The sequence below is a fragment of the Strigops habroptila genome, chromosome 18 (genome assembly GCF_004027225.2).
Source record: "Strigops habroptila isolate Jane chromosome 18, bStrHab1.2.pri, whole genome shotgun sequence".
Lineage (NCBI taxonomy): Eukaryota > Metazoa > Chordata > Aves > Psittaciformes > Psittacidae > Strigops > Strigops habroptila.
Window position 1 is genome coordinate 5214103 of NC_044294.2, and position 26271 is coordinate 5240373.

General features: G+C 49.5%; 3 protein-coding genes across 4 annotated transcripts; 2 read left to right on the forward strand and 1 right to left on the reverse strand.

Annotated features, from left to right (window-relative positions):
- Positions 1 to 1202: 1202 nt before the first annotated feature.
- Positions 1203 to 3033, forward strand: KCNA10 (potassium voltage-gated channel subfamily A member 10). The gene has a single exon (XM_030473203.1). It carries the CDS (start codon positions 1276 to 1278, stop codon positions 2824 to 2826), a length of 1551 nt encoding a protein of 516 aa, XP_030329063.1. The 5' UTR covers positions 1203 to 1275; the 3' UTR covers positions 2827 to 3033.
- A 5352-nt stretch (positions 3034 to 8385) lies between these two features.
- PROK1 (prokineticin 1) lies at positions 8386 to 19722 on the reverse strand. Its single transcript, XM_030473221.1, has 3 exons — positions 19632 to 19722; positions 9779 to 9904; positions 8386 to 8505 (listed from the first exon to the last, which is right to left on the reverse strand). Exons 1-3 carry the CDS (start codon positions 19701 to 19703, stop codon positions 8386 to 8388), a joined length of 318 nt encoding a protein of 105 aa, XP_030329081.1. The 5' UTR covers positions 19704 to 19722.
- Positions 19723 to 22461: 2739 nt separating this feature from the next.
- LAMTOR5 (late endosomal/lysosomal adaptor, MAPK and MTOR activator 5) lies at positions 22462 to 25003 on the forward strand. 2 transcript variants are annotated; one of them, XM_030473219.1, is made up of 4 exons: positions 22462 to 22802; positions 23038 to 23099; positions 23518 to 23635; positions 24633 to 25003. In XM_030473219.1, the coding sequence occupies exons 1-4, from the start codon at positions 22741 to 22743 to the stop codon at positions 24691 to 24693; spliced, it is 303 nt and encodes a 100-aa protein (XP_030329079.1). In that variant the 5' UTR covers positions 22462 to 22740; the 3' UTR covers positions 24694 to 25003. The 2 variants fall into 2 exon arrangements, with proteins under 2 accessions (XP_030329079.1, XP_030329080.1); XM_030473220.1 differs by having other exon boundaries at positions 22579 to 22896.
- Positions 25004 to 26271: the final 1268 nt, after the last annotated feature.

Below are 26271 nucleotides of genomic sequence, written 5' to 3' on the forward strand. Positions count from 1 at the left end.
TTGGGTTTTTTCATTCCCTGTCTCTGAACTTGTCTGGGGAAGAGAGCCAGCGCGCCCTTGGTGATGAGCGGTCACGCAGAGCAGTTCTGGGTGTCCTTCTGCAGGATCTCATGTCTGGAAAAGATATTTCTGGGGAAAAGTGCTGGAAAGAAAATAAATCAGGGGCTTGGATTTACTTGGAAAGTGCATTTTGGGGCAATTCTCCCCAGAACCATTCTCCATTAACATCTAATTTCTCTTCATGCTTCTCCCTGAGGCAGGAAAGGTAATTTCCCAGCTCTGTAACTTGGCCTGGTCCCTGGGCTCTTATTTGACTTTGCCTTCAAGTTCAGTACAACAGCAGCAGCATGTTGGGGAGAGGTGTGCCCAGCAGTATTTGGGGACATGGTGTCTGTTGCTGATGGAGCTGGTCTGGTTAAAAATCCACCCCGTGGCCTGAAAGATCCTCTCCAAGTGACCTGAGTGTTTAGCCCTCGTCTTCCTCCTATGGCTGGGAATATCAGGTCTACCATGCAGGAGACAGAAGAGCTCTGGAGGACACCACCCCATCCTCTGCCCACCCAAAGTCTGGATCAAGGCAAGGGGTTCTTAACCCAGTTCATACCCCTCTTCACACAGATAAAAGGGGTTCTGTAAGGCTGGTAGACATGTCCTTCTCCTCCTGACCTGCCTTCCTCCTGGGCTGCACTCCCGAAATCCCAGTATGGCTCCTAGTTTGGGAATGCCGGTTGACCAGCTGCAACATGCGAAGGACCTCCTGGGGTTTGACCCAATACCTCTTCCGTCTGCAGCAAGGACTGCTGCTAACCAGAACTCCCATGTTTAACACCTCTAAATCCCACTTTAAGCTCTGGATCCACAACTAGACATGTCTGAAATGACCCTTTGCTTTACAGGGCTGGGATTGCTGGGGAAAGGCTAGGTGGGACACCTGGGTTCACCCCCATCCTCTGCTACTGCCTGACCTTTTATCCTTGGGTGCTGTACATGGTACTGGGAGGTTTCATGATGATAATGAAGCCATGCCAAAAGGGCTTGAAGGATCCAGAGATGAACAACTTGCTTTTGGCAGTCAGTGAAATGAATGTTTCCATGAAAAAACACCAGGTTTTCTGATCCCAGGTTTCATTTATTCCTTTTAGCTGTGCCAAGTGATGCATCTGCCCAATTCAGCTCTGTCTCCCTGTCCGTTCACTTGCAGATCCTCATAGCGTGGGAAAGACGCAAGCTGCCGGCATCCGATCCGGGGATTTATGCTGCTAATCTGATTAGTGTATGATGGACGTGTCCAGTTGGAAGGAGATGGAGGTGGCACTAGTCAGTTTTGACAACGCTGATCAGATTGTGGAGGATCCCTGTTATTCAAACGACCTCAGCCCCGCCAGCCAGTCGCGGAAAGGCCACCCCAGCTGCGCCAACCTCCTCTCCAACCTGCGGATCCTCATCAACAGCGAAAACGCCAACAATGAGACCATCTTCTCCAGGTTCTCCACCGAGTTCAGTGAGCATCTGGTGGGGGAGAGGGTGGGTATGGACGAGGGGGACCAACGAGTCATCATTAACATCGCTGGGCTGAGGTTTGAGACGCGGCTCAAGACCCTCAACCAGTTCCCTGAGACCTTGCTCGGGGACCCGGAAAAGAGGATGCGTTACTTCGACTCCATGAGGAATGAGTATTTCTTTGATAGGAACAGGCCCAGTTTTGATGGGATCCTGTACTATTACCAGTCTGGTGGCAAAATACGGCGCCCGGCCAACGTCCCCATTGACGTCTTTGCTGATGAAATCACCTTCTACGAGCTGGGTGATGAAGCCATGGACCAGTTCAGAGAGGATGAAGGGTTCATCAAGGACCCTGAGACCCTCTTACCAACTAATGACTTTCATAGGCAATTTTGGCTGCTCTTTGAGTACCCTGAAAGCTCCAGTGCAGCCAGGGGTGTAGCTTTGGTCTCCGTCCTAGTCATTGTCATCTCCATCATCATCTTCTGCATGGAGACCTTGCCAGAGTTCAGGGAGGAAAGGGAGTTTAAGTCCACCCAGGAGCTTTCTAAGAATCTGACAGACACCTTGCTGGCCCACAGTACCTTCACAGACCCTTTCTTCGTCATAGAGACTGCCTGCATCATCTGGTTCTCCTTCGAGCTCTTTGTCCGGTTCATCGTGTGCCCCAGCAAGACTGAGTTCTTCAGGAACATCATGAACATCATCGACATCGTGTCCATCATTCCCTACTTTGTGACGCTCACCACCGAACTGATCCAGCAGAGTGAACTCAATGGGCAGCAGAACATGTCCTTGGCCATCCTGCGGATCATTCGGCTGGTCAGGGTCTTCCGTATCTTCAAGCTGTCCCGGCACTCCAAGGGGCTGCAGATCCTGGGGCAGACCCTCAAGGCCAGCATGCGGGAGCTGGGCTTGCTCATCTTCTTCCTCTTCATCGGCGTCATCCTCTTCTCCAGCGCTGTCTACTTCGCAGAAGTGGATGAACCACAGTCCCACTTCTCCAGCATCCCTGATGGCTTCTGGTGGGCCGTGGTCACTATGACAACTGTTGGCTATGGAGACATGTGTCCCACAACCTTGGGTGGGAAGATCGTGGGGACTCTGTGTGCCATTGCAGGTGTACTGACCATTGCGCTGCCCGTCCCTGTCATCGTCTCGAACTTCAACTATTTCTACCACAGGGAGACAGAGAATGAAGAGAAGCAAATCCTGCCTGGGGAGGTGGAGCGAATTCTCACCAGCGTGGTGACGGGCAACGGCAGCATGGAGTCCCTCAATAAGACCAATGGGGGTTACCCTCGAGACAAGGCCAAAAAATGATGCTTGAGGCCATGATGGGACTGGGCACTGTGTGGTGGGATTGGCTGGATAAGGTATAACCCATCTGCATGCTGTGATTTCTTTCTTTTTTAAAACCAAATGTGCTGCTGCTTATTTTCTTCTTCTTCTTTTTTTTTTTTCTCTAGACATTTTTCAATCTCTGATTTCCTGTGGCTGTTCAAATAAACACCATCTTTCTTATCTCTCTGCCCTGCCCATCAGTCTGGTTTTTGTTAATTTGATGCTCATCTGCTTGACATTTACCTTCTCTGTCCATAGCTTCAGAGTGGAGCTCCCCATCTACAGAGAATTCCCCCATTTATCAGAGGAGAAATAAGGGCAAAATGACATTAAATGCTCGGTGGCACTCAGCTGGATGAAGCTGGGTCAGCTCCCTGCTATTTTAATCCATTTAACATAGTTTCTCCCCACCCATCACATAGGTTCTGGGGGTCTGACCAATTCCCAGACTTGGGAATGCTCTGGCTGAAAAATTAGCCAGTGAAAAGAATAGATTACGAGTTATATTTGTAGCTGGACAAGTTTCTTGGTCTTCCTGCCTACTTAATTGTGTTGGCACAGCAGTGATGGATGGAACCAAGCAACCAGGTGAGGGGATTAGGAGGAGAGGGATGGTGACCAGTCACAGTGGCACAGCCACCAAGGAAGGTCCAGACCACCATGCCTCAATGGGATTTCTGATGGAAAACTGAGCTTTGAGAGAGGAAAGGGGATTTCTCCTGCAACAAATGCTCAACTCAAGGGTTAGCTGGTGTACAAATGCCCTTGTGGCTTTGATTGTCACTTACGTTGCTGCGAATGGGGCACAGAGCAATGAGGGCTGATATAGCCCAACAGCTCAGCTTCCCACTGTGAAAAGGCACTTCTGGTTCTCTGCACCATGCACATTTCCCTCAGCACTTCTGATGGGAGAAACCAGCACCAGATCATTTTGCCGTTCCCTCTAATGCCAGCAGGTTTCCTTCCGAAAACATTTTGTTCCGACTTCACTGTTTCACTTGGCTTTTGCTGATGTTTCTGCCTACATTAAAATCACAGTTTCTCATGCAGTGTCTACACATCCGCTTTTATATCCCACATCTGTTATACTCGATGTCTCATCTCCTAAAGGTTCAACATGATCGTTACACAATGTGCCAGCATCTCTGATTTGCAATTTCATTCAGAAAGGAGCGGTGAAAGATGGGGTTTATATTTGGGGTTTTATTCCTGTTCTGTTGGAAAACGGGACTTTGGGCTTGCTGGGATTTTTCCCCATGCAGAAATCCTGCAATCCTGGTCTGGGAGGGTTGTTATTTGGGGTTTGGGTTGGGGTTTTTTGGTGGGCTGTCTTTCTGCAATGAGGTCTTCTGCACCGCAGAGAGATGGATCTGGGTCATGACCAGCACAACTCCTTCAGGAGAGGTTTTTCCCTCTGAGACAAACCCCCCTTTTGACCTGCTCTCCATGAGCTTTTCTCCATCCTTCCACCATCTTCTTCCTCACCTTGCAAATCCCAGACCAGGAGGAGGAGCTGTGGGAGCTCTTTAATCTCCTTCCCATCGTTTTCAAGTTCTCATTATCTGCGGGGACAGCTGGAGGAGGCACATCTGGGCACAGCTGGAGAGCAGCACCCTGAGACATTCAGCTCCTCTCCATTCATCCTTCAGTCCTTTCCAGCAGCTCTGCCATGTCACTAGTTCTATTTCACAGCAGGTTCTTTCTCCTTTTCCTCTAGAAAGCTTGAATTTACTCATTCTTTTATACTTTTTAGAGCTCAGCCTGGTCAGCTATGAGCTCATCTTTACTGATTCTGCTCTGCTAGCAAACAGGGACTGGAATGGTGCTGGAACGGATGGATGGATGGATGGATGGATGGATGGATGGATGGATGGATGGATGGACGGACGGACAACCTGACTCTTATTAACTTGTAAACTTTATTCTCAAATAAAAGAATAGATGCTTCAAAGCCTGGCATGCAGAAAATACTGTTTATTTGGTCTCCACTTTTTGCCCTTGGCTTTGTGCTGCTCCATGCGGGAAATCATGGGTTGAAACATGGGACATTATAGATCTCCAGAACTCCGGATCTCCAGATATGTGAGCTGAGGACAAACTCTGCAGGAGCTTCCCCAGCAGTTTGGCTCGCACTGTCCGTTGCAGGCGAGCAGGTCTGAGGGGGATCCCTGGTTTCTTCTATGAGGACAGGGTCAGAGGCATTAAACCTCTCCAGCCACATTAGCTTATTTCTAGTTCATCCTAAAGTGAAGAGAAGGAAAACCAGGCTATGAATACCCAGTGCCAACACTCAGCTGGTGCTTGACAAAAACCTGCCAGAAAACCCATTATCCCACACAATTTGCAGCTTTGCACCTTCCTAAATAGAGGCCCAAAGCTCAAAGCTCAATGAAATCCATAAAAGTCTCTTAGTAACTGTGCTATTCTTGAGTCAAGCCCTAATGAGCCAATATCTGTCATGTCATCCAGCACACAGGCTGAATTCCCACTTGAAATTCTGCTAAAAAGACGACCAAAAAACTCCTCTTTGCTTTATCAGAATGATGCCCTGGCTGTTTTTTATCCCTAGATCACGTTGGAATCTGTGGTCACATGTGAAGTATTTGTCAACTAGAAGCGTCTCCCTCCTCCTTTGAGCTGCTATTTCCAAGCAAGCCCTGGAGCATCCTTTTGCCACCAGGCAGCTATTTCTGTGCCTCCCCCGTGTACAGGAGCACAGTGTCGGCACCGCAGCCACGAGGTGGCACTCCAGGATAGACACTTCCCTGGATGTAGACAGTCCCAACATGTGTTTCCCCCTCTCTAATTCCTGCTTGGAAGCTTTTAGCTGGTGTGTTTCTTCATTGCATGTGTAAACGCAGATGTGGGAAGGGATGCTTTGGCCATGGGGGATGCTCTTATGGAGGAAGCCCATTGCAGGATGGCGTTTGCCAGGGACTCTTGGCACCAGTGCAGAATAGACATGCCAGGAGGGTGTAGGAGCTGCTTCCTAACAGCATTTGGGCTGTTGGTCCTGCCTGGAATAAGGACACGGCTTCCCTCTCCCGTTCCGCTTACCGAGAGGACAGCTACAGCCACTGGATGCTTCTGCTGTGTCTTGCCCATCCTGGCAGGGGCTGGTCCATGTGTTGCTCACCCTCAGAACTATAGTTCCCACTGCATCAGGCTCATTTCTTCTTGCCCATAACAATGAGAAAATTCCTGTGATGGAGCTGAGGTAAAGCCCCATCTGCCCAAAATCCAGGCTTGGGTCCCTCTTGTGCTTGGGCATGAGGGATTCCCACCCTCCAGCATGTGTGACCCAGCGCTGTGTGACCTCTGGATCTCTCCCTCTGTATCCCTGTCCCCATCAGGTAAGCAATCTACCATCCCCACCAGTAATGGAGCCTCATTTATCAATAAATAATGCAAATAGCCCCTTATCCCCCAGCACAGGAGAAATTAAGCAGCAGCAGGGACTATTGGATCTCTCTCCCGGTCACCTGCTGAGCGTGGTCACTGCAGCTGCAGAGAAGGAAAGAGGCAAACTCCATTTTCAATAGGGTTTTCTACGGATGGAAGTAATTTCCTTGTCGATCATCTGCTGCATTAAAGCAATGAAACCAAATTAGAGAAGGAACCATCCTGACCATTGTGAGGGAAAATGATAATCAAATAAATATACTAGGTTTTGGTGATGGTTTTGCACCGCAGTAAACACTACAGCTGAGGATTAGCTGTTGTTTCCAGGCCATCTCATAGCACAGAGTGGTTCATTACTGGGAAAGGAGCATTTAATAGAGATTCTTTATGGAGAAACAACTAAGTGTAACTGGATTGTTCTAATCTATGGAAACTGAAATGAGACATCACCTCCACACATGCAGAGCTGTGGTTGTGCTGCTGTAAAAGCCTCACGATGGGAGGGCACAAAGTAATCAGCTTAATAAAAGAAACACAAACCATGAAACTGACGATTTTTTAACACTGTTATAAAATATTGTGCTTTTCTGGATGTGTCCAAGGCCAGGTTGGACGGGGCTTGGAACAAGCTGCTCCAGTGGAAAGTGTCCTTGCCCATGGCAGGGGGTTGGAACTGGATGAGGTTTAAGTTCTCTTCCAACCCAAATCAGTCCATGATTCTATGACTTTCCTGACTTCTTCTCCCCCCGTATTGCTGTGGGGAATGCCTTTCTATTTGGCAACTCCTGGTGTCCCCCAAACCCTTCTACCATGGTCCCAGTGCTGAGCAACAGGCCGTGGCAGCTGCAGCATCCCCACTGCAGGATTCTTCTTTTGTAAAGAAGCAGCAAAACTTCTGATGTGTAAAAACCCACCTAAATAAAACCAACCTGGTCATTGCAGTGATTTATTTTCACCAAATATACGGTATTTCTGGAGGGAGAAACAAGTGCAGGGCAGCTCTCACCCAGCATCAAACAGCAAATCTCAGCTACTTCACTCCCCATGATAACACAGCGTCTGCCACAGCCATGATTTTGGGGGCTTTTGGGGTCTTTAGAAATGGAAACTGTTGCTGCTCTAGAACTGAAATCCATCCAAACCCACCAAAACCATCAAACAGGGAGGGTCCAGAGCAGAGAGGGGTGCCACAGCTCCCAGCACCAAAGCCCAAGGGCTTTCCAGGGGTAGCATTGAGCACTCAAAGCTCCAGAATAAGTTTTATGTTCAAGCACTGCTTGAAAGGAAACCAATCAGGTTGTTTTGAGGGATTCTTTTTGCTGTGAATGCTAATTATTCTTATTATTTCTTTGCATTTATTATTGCCAGGGGTTGTTATAAGAAGCTCAAGTGATACACAAGTTTTTCATGGTATGTATTTCAGGGGGAAACTGAAAGCACGTGTCTGAGATCACTTTTATGAGTAAGATATAACTTGAATAGCCCATTCTCTTCTCAAATTCAACTGACATAGAGAAGCTCACAGACTCGTATGGTGCCTAAGCCTCAGGCAGATGTTGAGGCCGAAAGATCCCAAAGACCCACATATGGCACAACACGGCTTGAGCCAGCCCTGCCTCAGCCTCTGCCAAACACATTGCATTGCTGGAACTTTGGGAAAACCCATTCCTTAATTCCTCACAGCTACTTGACAGTGGCTTCTTTTAATTGCAGGCTACATTAGATCATTCATCACCAGCTTGAAGAGCTGCTTCCAGGGAAGAAACACATGGATAAGACACGATCAGGCAATACCACAATAGAATTATCATTACAGAAATTATTTATCCAGTAGGAATTGCAAATCCCTTGTGAAAGGGATTTTTGTGGCCACAGACATTTCCCACGCACACAGTCCTTCGATCCAGAGTATGCTGGAGCCAGGATCTGCTCCAGGCTGGGGCAGAGCCACATGTCACAGCAGTTTGGTCTGACCGTGCCTCAGTTTCCCTGTATAACATAGAGCTTATAACAACACTTTCTACCTTGGAAAAGCACTTTTAAGGTTGCCTGGCACTATGTGGGCACCCGGTGGTCATGGAAAAGGGCAAGAAATGGGTGCTGGGTGCTCATGGATGGAGACCAAGGAGCATCACCCTAAAAATCAATGTTCTTGAAGTTGATGGAGCAGCGGTAGCGGCTGTCAAGGAACCTGGAGCAGATGAGGTTGGGTAAACAGGGGCAGGTGTGGTGCTGGCGCTTCCCGAAGAAAGGGACCTGTGGAGAGAGATGGGAGAGATGAGGACGTCAGGGCTCAGCCAGAAACTTACCAAATGGGATCAAAGCCCTGAGAAAATCTCTGGCTGTTCTCAGAGGTTTAACAGGGATATGCCTAACATGAATCTTTGATCCCTCTGAAGCCTTTTGCTCCTTCCTCATGTGAGCAGGAGCCTTAGCATCCTTAAATCTTGCTCGCACCATGCCAAATCAATACAAGAGCACAGAGTGGGATGCTCCCTGCAAGGCTGGGATGCTGCTGCTGAATCCCCACGGATGAGGCATTGCAGCAGTGTCGCGCTTTGGGTTAATCCCAGTGCGCTGGGGGTTCTTATCAGATAGAAATCACGGCGCTGGGGCAGCTCTGTGGCATTAACTCGGCTTTTCCACGCTTGGCAGAGCATTTACAACTCAATTTGGAGCAGTGTGGCTTGTGCTTTTCTTTGAAATGAATGGGCCAGGCAGCTCGGTCCCAGCTTCAAGTCAAGGTCTGCAGCACCCATGGGACATCCTGAGTATTAAGGGTGGAACAGACAGGCAGGAGGGTGCTCAAAATACTTTAGAGGCTAAAACCAGCTCTTTATTCCTCCTTGTGCTGCTATGAAGCATCTCTTTGTTTTGTTCCTTGAGGATATGACCTTGTCAACATCTAATCAATTCTCAAAACGCCTTTAGCGGGCATTTGTTCAAGCAACATCTGAATAATCTTTGTTCATAAATCTGCCTCTTGAAAGGAAAACTAGAGGTAGAGGATGTTATGAAAGCCACGTAGGCAATGACTGTGGAACACTGAAAACAGGGAAGTTTGTACAGGCAGCAGTTGTTATGAATGCCATCTAAGGTAAGGAACCACCATGATCATAGAATCATAGAATCCCAGACTGATTTGGGTTGGAAAGGACCTTAAGATCATCCAGTTCCAATCCCCTGTCACAGGCAGGGACACCTTCCACTAGAGCAGGTTGCTCCAAGCCCCTGTGTCCAACCTGGCCTTGAACACTGCCAGGGATGGGGCAGCCACAGCTTCTCTGGGCACCCTGTGCCAGCGCCTCAGCACCCTCACAGGGAAGAACTTCTGCCTTATCTCCAATCTGAACTTCCCCTCCTTCAGTTTGAACCCATCACCCCTCGTCCTATCACTACAGTCCCTGATGAAGAGACCCTGATGCTGCTGCCCAGTGCTTCATCCCAAATCCACCCCGCCCAACACCAACCCCCTTTTCCCAGTCCTTATCCCCCATCCCAGCCCCATTGGGCATCCCCATGCTGGTACCTTGTGACTGAAGGGGTGGCACTCGTCCCCCTCCTGCCCCAGGGGGGTGCACATCCGCAGCCCCCGCAGCCACAGGCTGACAGCGCAGCAGGTCCCGCTGCCGCACTGCGGGTCCCGCTCGCAGGCCTGGGAAGAGGGATGATGTTAGTGGAATCACCTGGGAAAACATCCCTATCCCACTTCTGGAAGGGGCTAGGGGAGAAATCCCCCCATGCCGAGCTGCTGGGTGTAAGCCCTTGCTGGGGATTTAAGGGAGAAGAGTTTGTTGTTCCCAGCTCTCCCATTTAGGGTTGAGCTGGGGAGGTTTTGGGGCAGGGCAGGGGTTGTGGTGCTGGGGGTTGCAGAATGAAGGGGGATCTCCCTGGCGCATGCAGGTCTGGGACACACAGGGGAAAAGTTTGCAGCTGCCCAACTTAAAAGCAGAATTGGTGCCAAGTTAGAGCAGCGGCGCTGAGGATAAACTCACTGTCCGTCGTGTACAGACATTGCCCGTCTGAGCCTATAAAACCTGCTAAATAATGCAAATGCCCATTTCTAGGGGCTTTTTTTGTTAATAGAGAGTAATGCCAACGGCTTGGCCTCTTCCACCCAAGGCAGATGGAAAATGGGAATCAGAAACCTATTCCCCTGGGATGGGGAAACTGAGGCACGGATGCAAATGCTGCACCAGCTCACCACCACACCTGGAAGCTCATGAGGACGCTCAGAAGAGGTGGATGGGGAACCTCAAGCACGAAGCAGGTCTCGTTTTGCTCCCCAGGCTGTGTTGGCCATCACCAGAACAGCTCTTTGCACCCCCAAGCCCTGTTCCAACCCGTTCTCCTGATGGTAGCACAGGAAGAACTGATGGTGATCATCCAAACCCCAAACAGGATCACGCCCTCCTTAGGGTACCGCTATCCCAGGAGCTCTCAGCCACAAGCCCACAGCTCATATGGAGAAAAGGTGTGGAAATAGCAACTGGGGAAAAAAACATGAGGGCAATGGATAGAACGTGATTTTAGGGTGCTTCTCTCACAGGGAGGCAATAAGAAGATTTTGTAGAGTCTGCCCTTTCCTGAAGGGAATTTAATTCTCCTTGAGCATCCAAAGCACCTTGTAAGAACCAAATACTATTAAAAATCAAATCTCAGCAATGATGGACCCTCGCCTGCAAAGTCAAGGGGGCTGATGGGCGCTAATAGGGGCTGCAGGCAAGCCATGAGCTACATATACAACCTCTTCTCTCCGCTTATTTAAAATGAGCCATTTAAGCCCTGGGAAATGATAACCCAGGTCTATTTGGCCCTGGATGGAGGTGGCTGCCCCCAACTTGGCTTTACAGCTCCAGGCTGGTGAGATCCAGCCAAAAAGAATTATAGGCTTGAAAGAAATAGGTCTGACTGTGAGGGGTGTCTGGGAAAAAAGGAGCCAAGAGCCAGTCGAAGTCAACCACAGAATTCCCATCAGCTGGGAAAAGCCGGGAAGCAGAGAGTAGCCGGGATACAAACACTTTGCCTTGGTTTCAAACGGAAGATTTTCTGCTGCCCAGGGTAAAAAGCGGGGGTGAAGGGAATGATTTGTTTAATCCTGAAAGGACTTCCAGCGAAACTCAGCTCATTGAAGGAAGCTTGTGGGAACTCATGAAGAATGGACCACAGGAGAAAGAACATAATGCGCTACGACTAGAAGAGGTTTAGGCCGCAAGGACACTGTGACATTGAAGCCTGTGGTTATACAATAACAGGATGTAGATCCGGTTAGAACCGATACTGTCAGCAAGTATGAAACTGAGGCATGCAGTGGAAAAGTACAAAAGCAGAACTTGTAACCCTAAGAGACGGAACAAACAGAGCAAAGAAGAACAGCAAATAAGGAGCTTAGCTTTTGCAATATGTATTAGGTAATTAATATGTAACCAATGATCTTTGTACACGGTTATCTTAAAGTATGCATGCAGCCTTATAAAAGAAGCTTGTTAAGGACAATAAAAGAGATCTGTTTTCCACCTAGCAGGGTCTCCGTCTCTCAATCGCGGCAAATTGGTGACCCCGACGTGATATGGGATCGTGAACCACCTAACTGCGTGGCAGGCTGCGAGTCCCACAGAACGTTGAGTGAGCTGCTGAAAGGAAGCAGGAGCCGGCCGGCAATTAATCCCTCCGAAAAGAGGTGAGCTGTGGGAAACATGGGAAATCAGGCATCTTCCCCTGAGAGAGACGTATATGAGCTTATGAAAGCTCTCTTAAGAAAACATGGAAAAACCATCTCTGGGCATGATCTTAAAGTTATTCTTAAGTGGGTTCAAGTTAAATTACCTGCGGTAACCTCATCCACTATTTTTACAAAAGAACTTTGGGACAATGTGGGAGTGAAGTTATGGGATGCGGCGACTACGGGAAATGTTGAGGCTCAGCGTATGCTCCCGTGGTGGAGAAGCATTTTCGAGGTTTTAAAGGCCCAGGAGGAAAGTCATAAAAATGACCCAGATAGAGGGGAAGATTCCCCGAAAAAGGGGCCCTCGGCGCCGCCGACAGTATGCGCCGCGGGGTGTCCCCCAGAAGATGATCCCTTTGATCCGGGACCTGTGGACCCTGAGAGGGAGCCGGATCTGTACCCCCCTGACCCACATGAGGTATGGGCTGACATCAGACGTCAAGCTCTAAAGGAGGGGGAATTAGAGATCGCCAAAACGATAGTGGCTCCGGTACTTTATCAGCGAGGAGGAGGGGGGCAATGGGAAGCCCTATCCTTTCCAGTGATTAAAGAGCTGCGCCGTACTGTTACTGAACATGGACTTTCCTCACCATATTTTGCGAGTTTGTTATCCTCGGTTTTTGATACATATGTCATGACTCCGCATGACTTAAAATCTTTAGCGCAGCTGCTCCTGACACCGACTCAGTACTCTCTATGGGAGGCCCAATGGAGAAGGGGACTTCAGGCGCTCCTTTTGACTTATGTGGGCCATGACAATAATGCAATTGCTGCATTAACCCTAGAGCACCTTACAGGCACCGGTCAGCATACCAACCCGGCAGACCAAGCCCGAATTCCACGAGAAGCCCTCGAGGCGACCCGCGAAGAGGCAAAAAAGGCCTTTTTTAAGGTTCCCGACTCGCAAAAACCGCAAAAGGCTTTTACTACTATCACACAAGAACCCCGAAAACCCTATATGCAATTCATTGATAGATTAAAACAGGCTCTGGAACGTCAAATAGATAATACAGAAGCACGAGAGATTTTGTTGTTAAAATTGGCTGTAGAAAATGCTAATGCAGATTGTAAAAAGCTACTAAAATCTCTCCCGAATCAGAACCCTACTTTAATCGAAATGATCGAAGCATGTAATAGAATTGGTACTGTAGATCATAAATTTGAGGCCATGGCTGCCGCTTTTGCAGCTATGCGCGGCCCGTCGGGATCGGGGAACTGTTATGGTTGCGGCCAACCTGGTCATCTGAAAAAGAATTGTTTGGCTACTAACACTGGCCCTAAGCCCCGAGCTCCAGGGATTTGCCCTAAGTGTCGAAAAGGAAGACATTATGCTAATCAATGTCGATCCAAGTATGATTTACAGGGCCAACCGATCCAGAGAAACCGATCTCGGAGCGCGGGACAGCGACGCGTGAAGACACAAATGACGCCGTCACCCTTCAAGAACCCCCAAAGGGAGGCAGTGGTGCCTCAAGTCTTCGCCCAGCAACACCAGGCAGCGCCGGACTGGACCTGGCAACCGCCCACACAGTAACGTTACTTGATTCCTCGGTTCATTTATTGCCAACAGATATTTCAGGGCCTTTAACCCCAAAAACACATGCCTTGCTGATAGGGAGGTCTTCTACGACAATATCCGGGCTTTTTGTGTTACCAGGTGTTATTGACTCAGACAGTACTGAAAATATTAAAATTATGGCATGGACCCCGTTCCCTCCTTGTACGGTGCCGAAAGGCAGCCGCATAGCACAACTGATTCTTATACCCACTGATACAAATCGCCCAAATTTGGATCAGCTCCAAAAAAGACAGGGCGGATTTGGTTCAACTGGAAGCCCACAAATTTTATGGGTACAATCTCTCTCTCAAAAACGGCCTATGTACCAATGTACACTCATTCGCGGAGAACAAAAAGTAGTTTTAAATGGAATAATTGACACTGGGGCTGATGTCACAGTAATTTCTCAGGCCAAGTGGCCCCCACAATGGCCTCTGGCCAATGTTTCTCAGGCGTTAGCTGGAATCGGCGGAACTGGTAAAAGCCATCAGAGCTTGGAGCTTATCCAAATTCAAGGCCCAGAAGGGCACATTGCCTCTGTTAAACCTTTTGTGTTACCTGTCCCCATGGTTTTATGGGGACGAGACGTGTTATCACAGTGGGGAATGACTATCCATACCCATTTTTAGGCGGGGCCATTGAAACGCGCGACACCCTAAAATTAACTTGGAAAACTAATGTTCCCATTTGGGTAGATCAATGGCCCCTACCTTTAGAAAAGCTTCGCGCCCTTCAGGAGCTAGTCTCAGAACAACTTGAAAAGGGACACATTGTACCTTCTACTAGCCCCTGGAATTCTCCTGTCTTTGTTATCAGAAAACAAACTGGCAAGTGGCGCTTACTCCATGACCTCAGAAAAATCAATGATGTTATGGAAACGATGGGGGCCTTACAACCTGGACTCCCGTCTCCTACGATGATTCCCCGAAATTGGCATTTAACTGTTATCGACCTTAAAGATTGCTTCTTTAATATTCCCTTGCATCCAGAGGATGCTCCTAAATTCGCTTTTTCAGTCCCCAGCGTTAATATGCAAGCTCCATTGCAGAGGTACCAATGGGTTGTGTTGCCACAAGGAATGAAAAATAGCCCGACGATATGCCAATGGTATATAGCTAAGGTGCTTAATCCTGTCCGAGCTACGATGTCTAATATCTTATTGTACCACTATATGGACGACATCCTAGTGGCCGCACAACACCACGAAGTCATGGAGAAAGCCGTAGCCCTTGTCACGGCTGCCGTTAATTCGGCAGGCCTCTGTATAGCACCAGAAAAAATTCAAAAAACTTCCCCATGGAACTATCTGGGCTGGCGCATAAGAGCCCAAACTATAGTTCCTCAACCATTGCAGATACAAGCTGAGGTTAAAAACTTGCATGATGCACAAAAATTGTTGGGAACAATTAATTGGGTGCGGCCTCTACTAGGGATTTCTAATGCGGATTTGAGCCCCTTATTTGAGCTGCTCAAAGGAGACACAGATTTACGTTCTCAACGCCATCTTAACCCTGAGGCTATTACCTCATTACAGAAAGTTGCTACAGCTATTACTCTTAGACAAGCACACCGCTGTGATCTTGATCTCGCCTTTCATTTAATTGTTTTAAACCCGGCTCGACAACCCTATGCATTGATATTTCAATGGGATCTACAAAAATCAGATCCGTTGTTAATTATTGAATGGATTTTTCTATCTAATCAGTCTACAAAAACCATTTTAACACAATATGAAATGTTTGCTCACTTGATAATTAAGGCCAGACAGCGATTGCTGATGTTATCAGGAACTGACTTTGCTTACATTTGTTTACCCGTAACGGCTATGTATCTGCAATGGCTCTATCAACAGTCAGACACCTTTATGCTCGCCTTAGCAGGTTATACAGGCCAACTTACTTCTCACCCACCTTCACATAAACTGCTTAATGCTAATTTCTGTATAACATCTAAACCGAAACGGAGTGACCAACCTTTACAAGCCCTTACTGTATTTACAGACGGATCTGGAAAATCACACAAATCCGTCATATTGTGGTGGGACAACCAACGTAAGCGTTGGAATTCAGACGTAAAAACAGTCCCTGGCTCCCCTCAGATAGTAGAGTTAGCCGCGGTAGTTCGAGTTTTTCGAAAATGGTCAACACCAATCAATATTATTACCGACTCAGCTTATGTTGCAGGAATAGTAGAGCGAGCTGAGGCATCCACATTACGTAATATTTTGCACTCTGACTTATTTGTTCTATTACAGGAACTCATTTTTCTCCTAGACTCTCGCTCTTACCCCTATTTTGTTATGCATGTCAGATCGCACACTTCTTTACCCGGCTTTATTGCAGAAGGCAATCGCCGAGCTGATTTGTTAACATTACCGGTACAGGTGCTACCAGATCGTGTGGCTCAAGCCAGACTCAGCCATTCCTTTTTCCACCAAAATGCGGGAGGCCTAAAGAGACAGTTCGGTCTTACCTCCCAGCAGGCAACTAATATTGTTGCTACATGCCCTGACTGCCAAAGGCATTCCTTTCCCTCTATTGCGGGTGGAGTCAACCCTCGAGGACTGCAAAGCTTACAACTGTGGCAAACAGATGTTACCCATTATTCAGAATTTGGTAAATTGAAATATGTCCATTCTTCCATTGACACCTTTTCAGGCGCTTTATTTGCCTCTTGTCATACCGGAGAAAAGGCACGTGATGTCCGTAAACATCTTATGCGTGCTTTTGCTACGTTGGGTATACCTGCACAAATCAAGACAGATAACGGTCCTGCTTATGTCTCTAAAACAATGAAAGAGTTTTTTGACTCTTGGGGAATAGTTCACATTACTGGTATTCCTCATTCTCCTACGGGTCAATCCTTAATCGAACGTTCCCATCAATCATTAAAACGTCTACTACAACAACAAAAAGGGGGAATAGGAGTTGCTACTCCTGAGGAACGATTACAGAAAGCTTTATATGTTTTTAACTTTTTGAATTGCTCTTTATTAGACAGTAATCCCCCGATAATTCGACACTTTAACGCAAATACTTCATTCGAGATGCGAATTAAGGCTCCTGTACTGATTCGTGATCCAGAAACAGGTAAGATAATGGGACCTTATCCCCTTGTCACATGGGGCAGAGGCTATGCTTGTGTTTCCACAGAGAAAGGCCCCAGGTGGATCCCAGCAAAGAACGTGCGACCATTCCGTGAACCTTTGCCAAAGATTTCGTCCGAGGATTCTGAACAGCGCTTGGAAGAGCCTATCACAAAAGAAGCCGACCCTGAAGACTTGAGTACTTTACATGAATAACTGCTGTGTGCATGGGCGCCGAGAAGTATTTCTTGGGAAGGTTTCCTGCAGTTTGTGCGGATGTTGTGATCCCTGTGTGTGTGTGTTACGCTTGTGACAAGGAGTGGTGGTGCCGCTTGACTCGCTCCAGGCGCTGGTGTTCTCCTTGCCTGGAAAGAGAATTAGAAACAGTCAGAATATTACTTATAACAGGGCACGAACCCTCAGAAAGCAGCCGCCTTTTTGATTACCGCGCTGAATGGCACAGAGGGGTAATTGAGAGGGCAAAAATCATACAGATTTGTGATTTAGAATGTAGTCGAACTAATTTAGTACCTGCTATCTGGCTAGTCTCGAAAGAAGACTGGGAGCGCACCAAGAAAAAGTGTGAAAGGCGGTTCGCCTGGAAAAGGAAAATCAAGCAGCAGGACCGACCCTTTAAAACAGGAAAATGAGACTAATTAAGGGTAGCCCTGGAATGATGTGCCTCCTACCGGGAATCATTGTTTCCATCCTCATTAGTGGCATAAAAGCTTGGGAAACCCTTAAACACATAGAAGACAGGAAAAACCTCTGGGTCACTTGGGCAGAAAAAATCAACCAGAGTAGCCTTTGTCTCTCAATGGCTACTCCTTCTGATCCTTTTAGAACATGTTTATTAGGAGTCCCTATTAACATGACCTTGATAAATAACTCTACTATCACCCTTGATCCTTTTGTTATAACATGTGGTAATCTCTGGCGCCCCACGCGCTGTAACAAGGATAATATTACTTTTAACGCTTCTTCCCCTTTTATGAAGTGCAAAAGCTCTTTGTGTACCACGACTAGAGAAGTACAGGAATTTAATCTTTTAGGCTCTGCTCCCTCTGATCAATGTTTTTTGTTTAACTCCCATAACAATCAAGATGATCCTATTAATGTTACATCATATCGACCTTACAATATATCAGCATATTGTCAAAAAATTGTTAATGTTACAACGATCACCTCCAATGCAGGACGACTGCCAGATGGGATGTTTTTAATCTGTGGCGATCGAGCTTGGCAGGGAATTCCTCGAAGTGCTAAGGGAGGACCTTGTTATATTGGCCGTTTAACACTATTTACACCGAGTATCACTAATATCTTTCAAGCCAATCATACAAATAACCACCGCAGTAAAAGAGCTCTTGTAGAATTAGGTGATGATTGCAAGGATGAAGTGGTACTCTGGAACCCCCCTGAAGTTATTTTAGCTAGTATATTTGCCCCCGGGGTAGCTTCAGCACAGGCGTTAACGCAACTGAGAAAATTAGCATGTTGGACTGGAAAACAAATTAATGTTACAACAGACGTTTTGTCTGAATTGGCCAGTGACGTCCAAGGAATAAGACTTGCCTTGCTACAGAATCGTGCCGCAATTGATTTCTTACTCTTAGCACAGGGACATGGGTGTGAAGAGTTTGAAGGAATGTGTTGTATGAACCTTTCTGACCATTCCCAATCAATACACAAACAGCTTTCCATTTTGAGGGATAATATGAAAAAACTCCGTGAAAGTAATGATCCTTTCACGGACTGGTTATCCTCATTAGGCTTGTCCGGATGGTGGATTACAATTTTAGAGAAGGTAACTGTTGTTATAATAATAATATTATTGCTAATCTTGCTTTTACCGTGTGTTATACAATGCCTGCAGAAGATAATAGCTAACTCTGTAAAACGAGTCCTTATGGTGCAACAAGAAGGGGGAAATGAAGGGAATGATTTGTTTAATCCTGAAAGGACTTCCAGCGAAACTCAGCTCATTGAAGGAAGCTTGTGGGAACTCATGAAGAATGGACCACAGGAGAAAGAACATAATGCGCTACGACTAGAAGAGGTTTAGGCCGCAAGGACACTGTGACATTGAAGCCTGTGGTTATACAATAACAGGATGTAGATCCGGTTAGAACCGATACTGTCAGCAAGTATGAAACTGAGGCATGCAGTGGAAAAGTACAAAAGCAGAACTTGTAACCCTAAGAGACGGAACAAACAGAGCAAAGAAGAACAGCAAATAAGGAGCTTAGCTTTTGCAATATGTATTAGGTAATTAATATGTAACCAATGATCTTTGTACACGGTTATCTTAAAGTATGCATGCAGCCTTATAAAAGAAGCTTGTTAAGGACAATAAAAGAGATCTGTTTTCCACCTAGCAGGGTCTCCGTCTCTCAATCGCGGCACGGGGGTTCATCCAAGCCTGGCTTTGCTGAAAGCAGCATCTGGACTCCTGAAGGATCATGAAAGCCTGGATCCTGCCCCCAAAACTCGCTGCTCCTCTTTTGGCATCACCTCGATCCAGCGCTTGCTCCGCAGCACCGAGCTCTCTGCCACACCAAGCCCCGGCAGTCCCTTAACACAGCACTGCTCCTCTCCTTTGCATCCCCACAGTTCCCCTCTCTTTTCATCACTTCTCTAAATCTGGGAGGGAGAAACACAACGTGGGGTGCTCAAGCCTTTGTCCCGGTTGGCAGTGTGCTCTGAGGGATGCCCATAAAGATATAGCACTTTTTCCCTGCTGGAAAACTTCCTCAAATGCCCTGTTTTCCCACATGCAGGGTTGGTACAGTGCTGAGAAGAGAAGCAAAAAGAGCAGCTCAGTGGTGTGACTTTACACTCACATGGGCTGGGGCTGGCTGTGGGAACAGCATCCATGTGCTGGAAAACCAGGTAATAAACTGGGGAAAAGCACCCAAACCACAGCATTGAAAAGCATCAATTCCTGCCTTCATTCCCCAAATCATCAAAACAGATATGGATTCTCCCAGGTTGGGGATGGAAGCGACACTTACCCCGGTGATAACGGCGCAGGGGCAGGAGGAGATGAGCAGGAGCAAGCAGAGGGTCTGCAGGATCCAGCCCATGGTGCCGGGGCAGGAGCTGTGTCCCCTGCTCCGCCAAGCTCTGCAGCAGCCCCGCGCCACCCGCCCTATATAACCCCTTCCAGCTCCACCACCCTGGGCTTTTTTGCCCCCCCTTGATGATCTCAGAATAAAGCAGATGAGACCTGAATCTCTAATGGTGGAAAAGAAATATTAATAAAGCACCGAGGAAGGGAAAAAAACCCACCTCTCCCACCCACAGCCACATCCCAGGGTTATTTTTCAGCCGAGCCAACACAGCTGGATTTTCCAAGTCCACCTCTACATCCATATTTATCCCTTGACAGGTGTACTTAAGAATTGAATTAAGACTTTGTGATTATTTAGCTAAAAGAAAACACAAGACTAAAGTTAGCCTGCTACTTGTGGGCTCATAAGAGCACAATGGGTAATAATGTGCCTCTGTGATAAATATCCTCTAGAAACAGAGGCTGGGCTGCATTTATTTGTGGGAATAAAAGAAGGCAGAGAGGGAACAATATCTTTTTAAGTAATGAGGGTGTGTTTGAATCGGAAGCTAATGTGTAAATTTGTTGATTTATGGGTTGAAGTGTATATCCCCCATATCTCAAATTGCATTTGATGCATCTCCTGGGAGCACAAGGGAATAAGACCAGGGATTGCTGAAGTGGCTAAAAAGGCAGGAAGAGATGGAATTATCAGCTTCTTTTTCATCCCAATGTGCTGGGGATGGGGGCCTCGACAAAAGCAGTCACTGGCCCAACAGTCACATCCATCACGTGGGAGAGGAGCAAGAAATCTCAGCAGCCTCTGAGATGCGACATCCCCATGGAGCTGGGACTGGTTCCTCCCATGTGGCCCCTTTGCCCTTCTATGGCCAACATATAGTTCTGGTATCCCACTGTCCAGCTTGGATTTGGCCAGGACTCCCAGACCAAGTTCCCAATGCCCGGAGCTGTGCCGGCCAGGGCCATGCAAGCAGAGACCGTGGCTAAGACCCTTTGCACAAGAGCAGGGAGTAAAACTCCGTTTTTCCCCCCCAAAATAAAGCTGAGTTTGCAATTCTGACCCAGCAAGATGGATTTTTCCAGCCCTGGATTGCCAGGTTCCATCCCTATAGCATCAGGGCTCCTCATCAGCATCATGTTTATAAATATAGTCCCTTCTGGCTTTTCCCACTGAGGAATAAACACCCCTGAGCCTGATTTTGGGGCTGCTCCCTGCCAGACCTGCTCCTTGGGGGGCAAATTAGGGACCGGGAACAGCCAGAGGGGAAACATGGCCGGAGGTGATGGGTTGGGATTTGAAATACGGGTTTGCTCAGTTTAATCAGCCTTTTCTGTTGAGTTTCTTTTGTAGAGGATCAGTCCAGTGCTAAATTGTCTATTTAATTGCTTCTCTGCCCAGAGAGCAGCACTTCTTTTGAAGTGGCAGCTGTTCTGCTGCTTCCCTAAAGTCTCCTCCACCTGGGCTTGAATTAAGTAATCCCAACTCTCCCCAAAACCCCTCCTTCCGTAAATCCTGCAGTCAGGAGCATTGTTCTGGGAGGTTTCCTTGGGAAGGTGTTGATGGGGCAGGAAGGATGCAGCCCCCGGCCTCTATAGGGCATATTTTTGTCCTGTCCTGGGGAGAAAAAGAATAACACAAAAAGGGAATCTAAGCCCAAGCCATCCTACTGGGGCGGGATGCAGTGGGGAGCCACTGGACACTTGGGATTGGGGCTCCCGGTGCTGCCCAAAAGGGCTCCCAGCTCGATGAAGGAGAAAGAAAAATAGAATTAAAAATAATAAATAAATAAAAGCTGTTGCTGCACTTCCCCCATCAATAACATTTTAATTTTCCAACCTGACAAGCCAAGATCTATTGCCAGGCGCAGTCGGGAACGGCTTCAGCCGGCACTTTATTAGCGTCGCCGAGCTCTGCGATGCAGCCACCATAAATTACCTCCTACTCTCTGCTGGCAGCGGGGCTCCTTTTTGGGAGGAGGCTCCTGGCAGGAAAGCCGGGATGGGCATCGCTTTGAACACCCATGGGAACGGGGTGTTCAAAAGGGAGTCCTGATCCCCGCACCCCGGCACCATGTGCATTGGTCCAGTGTGGCCCTTCTTGCTGTAAATCATAGAATCCCCGACTGATTTGGGTTGGAAGGGACCTTAAAGCTCATCCAGTTCCAACCCCCTGCCACAGGCAGGGACACCTTCCACTAGAGCAGGTTGCTCCAAGCCCCTGTGTCCAACCTGGCCTTGAACACTGCCAGGGATGGGGCAGCCACAGCTTCTCTGGGCACCCTGTGCCAGCGCCTCAGCACCCTCACAGGCAAGAGCTTCTGCCTCAGAGCTCATCTCAATCTCCCCTCTGGCAAGTTAAAGCCATTCCCCTTGTCCTGTCCCTACAGGCCCTTGTCCAAAGCCCCTCTCCAGGTTTCCTGGAGCCCCTTTAGGCACTGGAGCTGCTCTAAGGTCTCCCCTTCAGGAGCCTTCTCTTCTCCAGGCTGCCCCAGCCCAGCTCTCTCAGCCTGGCTCCAGAGCAGAGCTGCTCCAGCCCTCGCAGCAGCTCCGGGGCCTCCTCTGGCCTCGCTCCAGCAGCTCCACGTCCCTCTTGTGCTGTTGCCCCAGAGCTGGATCAGGACTGCAGGGGGGGGGGAGTCTCATCAGCGAGACCCCCCTGTGTCCCCGTGTCCCTGCATCCCTCGCTGTGGTCCAGCTGCGAGAGGATGCTCCACCTGGGGAAGCGTGTGCGGGGCCCTTAAACCACCACTGGAACTTCATTTTGCCGTTCAAATCCCGAGCGCTGCTGCGTGGCGGGACGGAAACACGAACAAACCACGCTCGGGCGTATAAAGGTGGAAAAAAGGGAGGAAAACACCCCAAACCCCAAGAACCGCACCAAACAGCAGCCCGGGGAGAGCTGCCTCCGGGGCGCAGTGTCCGGATTCGCATCCAGCCCCTGAACTGGCTCATGTCTGAGCCTGAAGCGGCTGCTTTATTACCCAGACCCCCGGGAGGCTCCGCGACAGAGGGTCGGGAGCTGCTTGGGGCGCAGCGCGGGTCCCCCCGCCATGGGGCCGGGCGAGCGGCTCCGCGCTACGAGGCCTTCTGGCCCTGCGGAGCCGCCGTCTCGGTGAGCGGCGCCACTGCCTGGAGGTGCCGGGGAGGGCGGAAGCGAAGGGGCGCGGCAAGATGGAGGGGACGCTGGAGCAGCACTTGGAGGACACGTACGGGCCGGGGGGGACCGGCAGAGACCCGCCGGGGCCGGGGGGGGAGCGGGGCCAGGCCGGGGGGAAGAAGGGAGGAGCTGGGCCTAGGCCGGCGGGGCCGCCCGGCGCTCACCGCCGCTGTGTCTCTCCCCTCCGCAGCATGAAGAGCCCGGCCGTGGTGGGAGTCCTGTGCACCGACTCGCAGGGGCTCAACCTGGGCTGTGAGTAACCGAGCCTCACCGGAGAGCGAGGGTTGGGGGTTTAGGGGTACCAGACCCCGTGCTGCTGGAGCCTCCCGCCCGCCTGTGGGTGTCCCCAAGCCCCATGGCGCTCACCTCCCCTCCATCCCCATACACTGGAGGGAACCAGAGTGAGCTCTTTGTGCCTCTGAAGTTCAGGCTTTGCAGTGGTTTGAGGGCAACAATCTGGGGTGATGCTGCATCAGCCCTCAAGGGGGGCTGATGGGCTGAGCGGGAGCAGCCCCCTCAGCTCCAGGGGGGGAGCTGCTTCACTCGAGGCACATGGAATGGTTTGGGGGGGAAGGGGTCTCTAAAGGTCGTTTAATCCAACCCTCGGTGGAGAAGCGCTGTTGTTCCCAATAGACACGTGGCTTTAGGGAACATCTCCCACGTCTTCCAGGCAGAGGAACCCTGTCGGATGAGCACGCTGGTGTCATCTCTGTGCTTGCCCAGCAGGCAGCCAAGCTCACCTCTGACCCAACCGATACCCCCGTGGTGTGCCTGGAGTCGGACAGCGGGTGAGTTCCCAGCCAGGGGCTGCCACTATTCCCCCCATCTGCCTTTCTGCAGCCCTGGGGTTCTCCTCATGGTGAGCTGAACTGGGGGAGCTCCAAAGCTATGGGGGGAAGGTACTCACTGCCATGGGCATGTGAATTAGAATCATAGAATGGTTTGGGGTAGAAAGGACCTTAAAGCTCATCCAATTTCACCCCCCTGCCACGGGCAGGGACACCTTCCACTAGAGCAGGTTGCTCCAAGCCCCTGTGTCCAACCTGGCCTTGAACACTGCCAGGGATGGGGCAGCCACAGCTTCTCTGGGCACCCTGTGCCAGCGCCTCAGCACCCTCACAGGGAAGAGCTTCTGCCTTAGATCTAACCTGAACTTCCCCTCTTTCAGTTTGAATCCATCACCCCTTGTCCTATCACTACAGTCCCTGATGATGGGGACTGTATCAAGGATCCCTCTCCAGCATCCTTGTAGCCCCCTTCAGACACTGGAAGCTGCTCTGAGGTCTCCACGCAGCTTCTCTTCTCCAGGCTGAACAGCCCCAATGTTCTCAGCCTGTCTCCATATGGGAGCTGCTCCAGCCTGTGGTCATCCTCGTGGCCTCCTCTGGACTTGCTCCAACAGCTCCATGTCCTTTTTATGTTGGGGACGCCAGAACTGCACACAGTGCTGCAAGTGGGGTCTCATGAGAGCAGAGCAGAGGGGCAGGGTCTAAAAGTCTCTACATTCATGGGAGCTGAAGCAGCAGGAACTGCAGAAGCTGTAGGAAACCTTTCAGGGGTGGTGGTTACTGCAGCTCTATTTTCTTCCACACTTGGCATCCCCACAGATAACAAAGCCAGTGCTGGAGCCAGTCCGTGTTGTAGGCAAAGACTTTTGCAGCAGAAGAGATGCAGCAACTGCAGGTCCAGCACTGAGCTGGGGGTGCTGCAGCCACTGACTGATACCTCTGTCCCTTTTCCCACCCAAGTTGGCCCTTTCTCATCCCAGCACTTTTCTTGATCTAGGAACATCATGATCCAGAAGCACGACAGCATCACTGTCGCAGTCCATAAGCTGGCATCCTGACCACCAGGAACCTGTGCAGCGCTTCACTCCCACCCCTGGCCCAGCTCCTCCTCACTGGACAACCACCCTCCTCTGCTGCTCCAGCCCAGAACACGCTTGTAGTACCAAAACCTGGGCTGAAGGCTCTCCCTCTCCACTTACCAGCTCCTTCTGCAGCTCTCGGGGTCTCTAACTCACATTTTAGCACTTGTGCTGCTGAGGATGGAACGTGGGTCACTCACCAAGCCTGTGTAATGATCAGATACTACAAGGTGTATTTGTGTGTGTGGCCTTAGTTGTTGGAGAAATCAATAAATGACCTGCAAAAACACCTTTGCTTCCCTTTGTTCCAGCTATGAAAACCGTGTCCGTGGCTTTGCCCTGATTCCAAAGCCAAGTGAGGTGACTGCTCCCGCTCCCCTCTTCACTAGCATTTCTCTGGAGAGGAGAGACTTGAATTAGTGGAGGCTCCTCCAATAGACAAGGTGCAACCACTTCCCAAGGAATTTCTCCTTGGAAATGGTTACCTTCCTCTAGTTAAACATCCCGTGTGTAAGTTACTTGCTTACTATGCCTTGGATTGAAGTTCAGCCCTGCACATGGTGGTCCTGGCTGCCTGGTCCCCGTGTGAACTGTTAATGGATGTTGACAGCATCCTCACTAATCCAGATCTACTCCCTCTTAGAGACTCAAGCATTTGCAGGGAAAATCCTGCAAAAAGGCTTTCCCCTTGGAAAACTCCTGCACTCAAAAGCTTCCTGTGTGTGAGGCAGTGGGAAAGAGCTGGCCTGCAGCTGTGCTGGTGCATGAAGTGGAGGGGAAGCTCCGCAGCAGAGCATGAGCCAGGAAATGGGGCTGGCTCAGAGTTAAAAGGACAGTCACGCTGCTGTGACTTTACTACTAGGAGCAGCTCTGCTTATCAGCAATATTCACAGTCGCTGCTGTGCTTAAACCACACTCACTGCAAAGCCCATTCCACTTAAAAGCTTAATGCACATCTTGAAAGTCCTACTCTAGGGAAAGATCCTCCACAGGCTCTGCTGGATCCCGGGCTCCCCCAGCAAGCTGGAGCAGTGCCATCCCTGCCGAGAGAGGGAGCAGAGATCCGTATCTTGATCCCACAAGCTTATCTGCCCTCAGGAATGCTGATGGGCGTGACGGGTCACCCAAGAAGAGGCGGGGGGGGGAAGCGTGAGGGCTCTATTTACCCAGAGGTTGGTGCATATTTACAGGAGAGGCACGGAGCCAACTCCAATCCTGCTCAACTACAGCTGCACTCGAGTGGCTGCTCCGCTCCGCTGCCGAGCATCTTGGCTGGAAAATCTAAAGCTTTCCAGACTATCCCATCCCAAATGATGCCATTTCCCAGACCAAGGGTTGTGCAGCAGAAGCAGGACAGGCAAGGACGGGGCTCTGCTCCCCTGCAGCCACCATTGCCACCTCTTGCTCTGCTCAACAAGACCCAGGGCTCTTCCTGGAGCTCTATCCCTTCCTTTTTTCTCCCAGCAGGATTTCTGCTCCCAAAGTTCCGAGCTTCCTGCTCCTGGCCAGGGAAGGGGAGGGACTCCTGGCCTTGGGGCCCTGCTAGCTGGGCTCTGC

Bases quoted from the DNA above. Each gene is read 5' to 3' on its own strand.
- KCNA10 (XM_030473203.1), top strand. From the start codon at position 1,276: ATGATGGACGTGTCCAGTTGGAAGGAGATGGAGGTGGCACTAGTCAGT.
- PROK1 (XM_030473221.1), bottom strand. From the start codon at position 19,703: ATGGGCTGGATCCTGCAGACCCTCTGCTTGCTCCTGCTCATCTCCTCC. The intron at 9,905-19,631 runs GTAAGTGTCGCT...CCCTCTTCCCAG, and splicing joins CCTGCGCCGTTATCACCGGG to GCCTGCGAGCGGGACCCGCA. The intron at 8,506-9,778 runs GTACCAGCATGG...CTCTCTCCACAG, and splicing joins GCCACCCCTTCAGTCACAAG to GTCCCTTTCTTCGGGAAGCG.
- LAMTOR5 (XM_030473219.1), top strand. From the start codon at position 22,741: ATGGGGCCGGGCGAGCGGCTCCGCGCTACGAGGCCTTCTGGCCCTGCG. The intron at 22,803-23,037 runs GTGAGCGGCGCC...TCCCCTCCGCAG, and splicing joins CCTGCGGAGCCGCCGTCTCG to CATGAAGAGCCCGGCCGTGG. The intron at 23,636-24,632 runs GTGAGTTCCCAG...TTCTTGATCTAG, and splicing joins TGCCTGGAGTCGGACAGCGG to GAACATCATGATCCAGAAGC.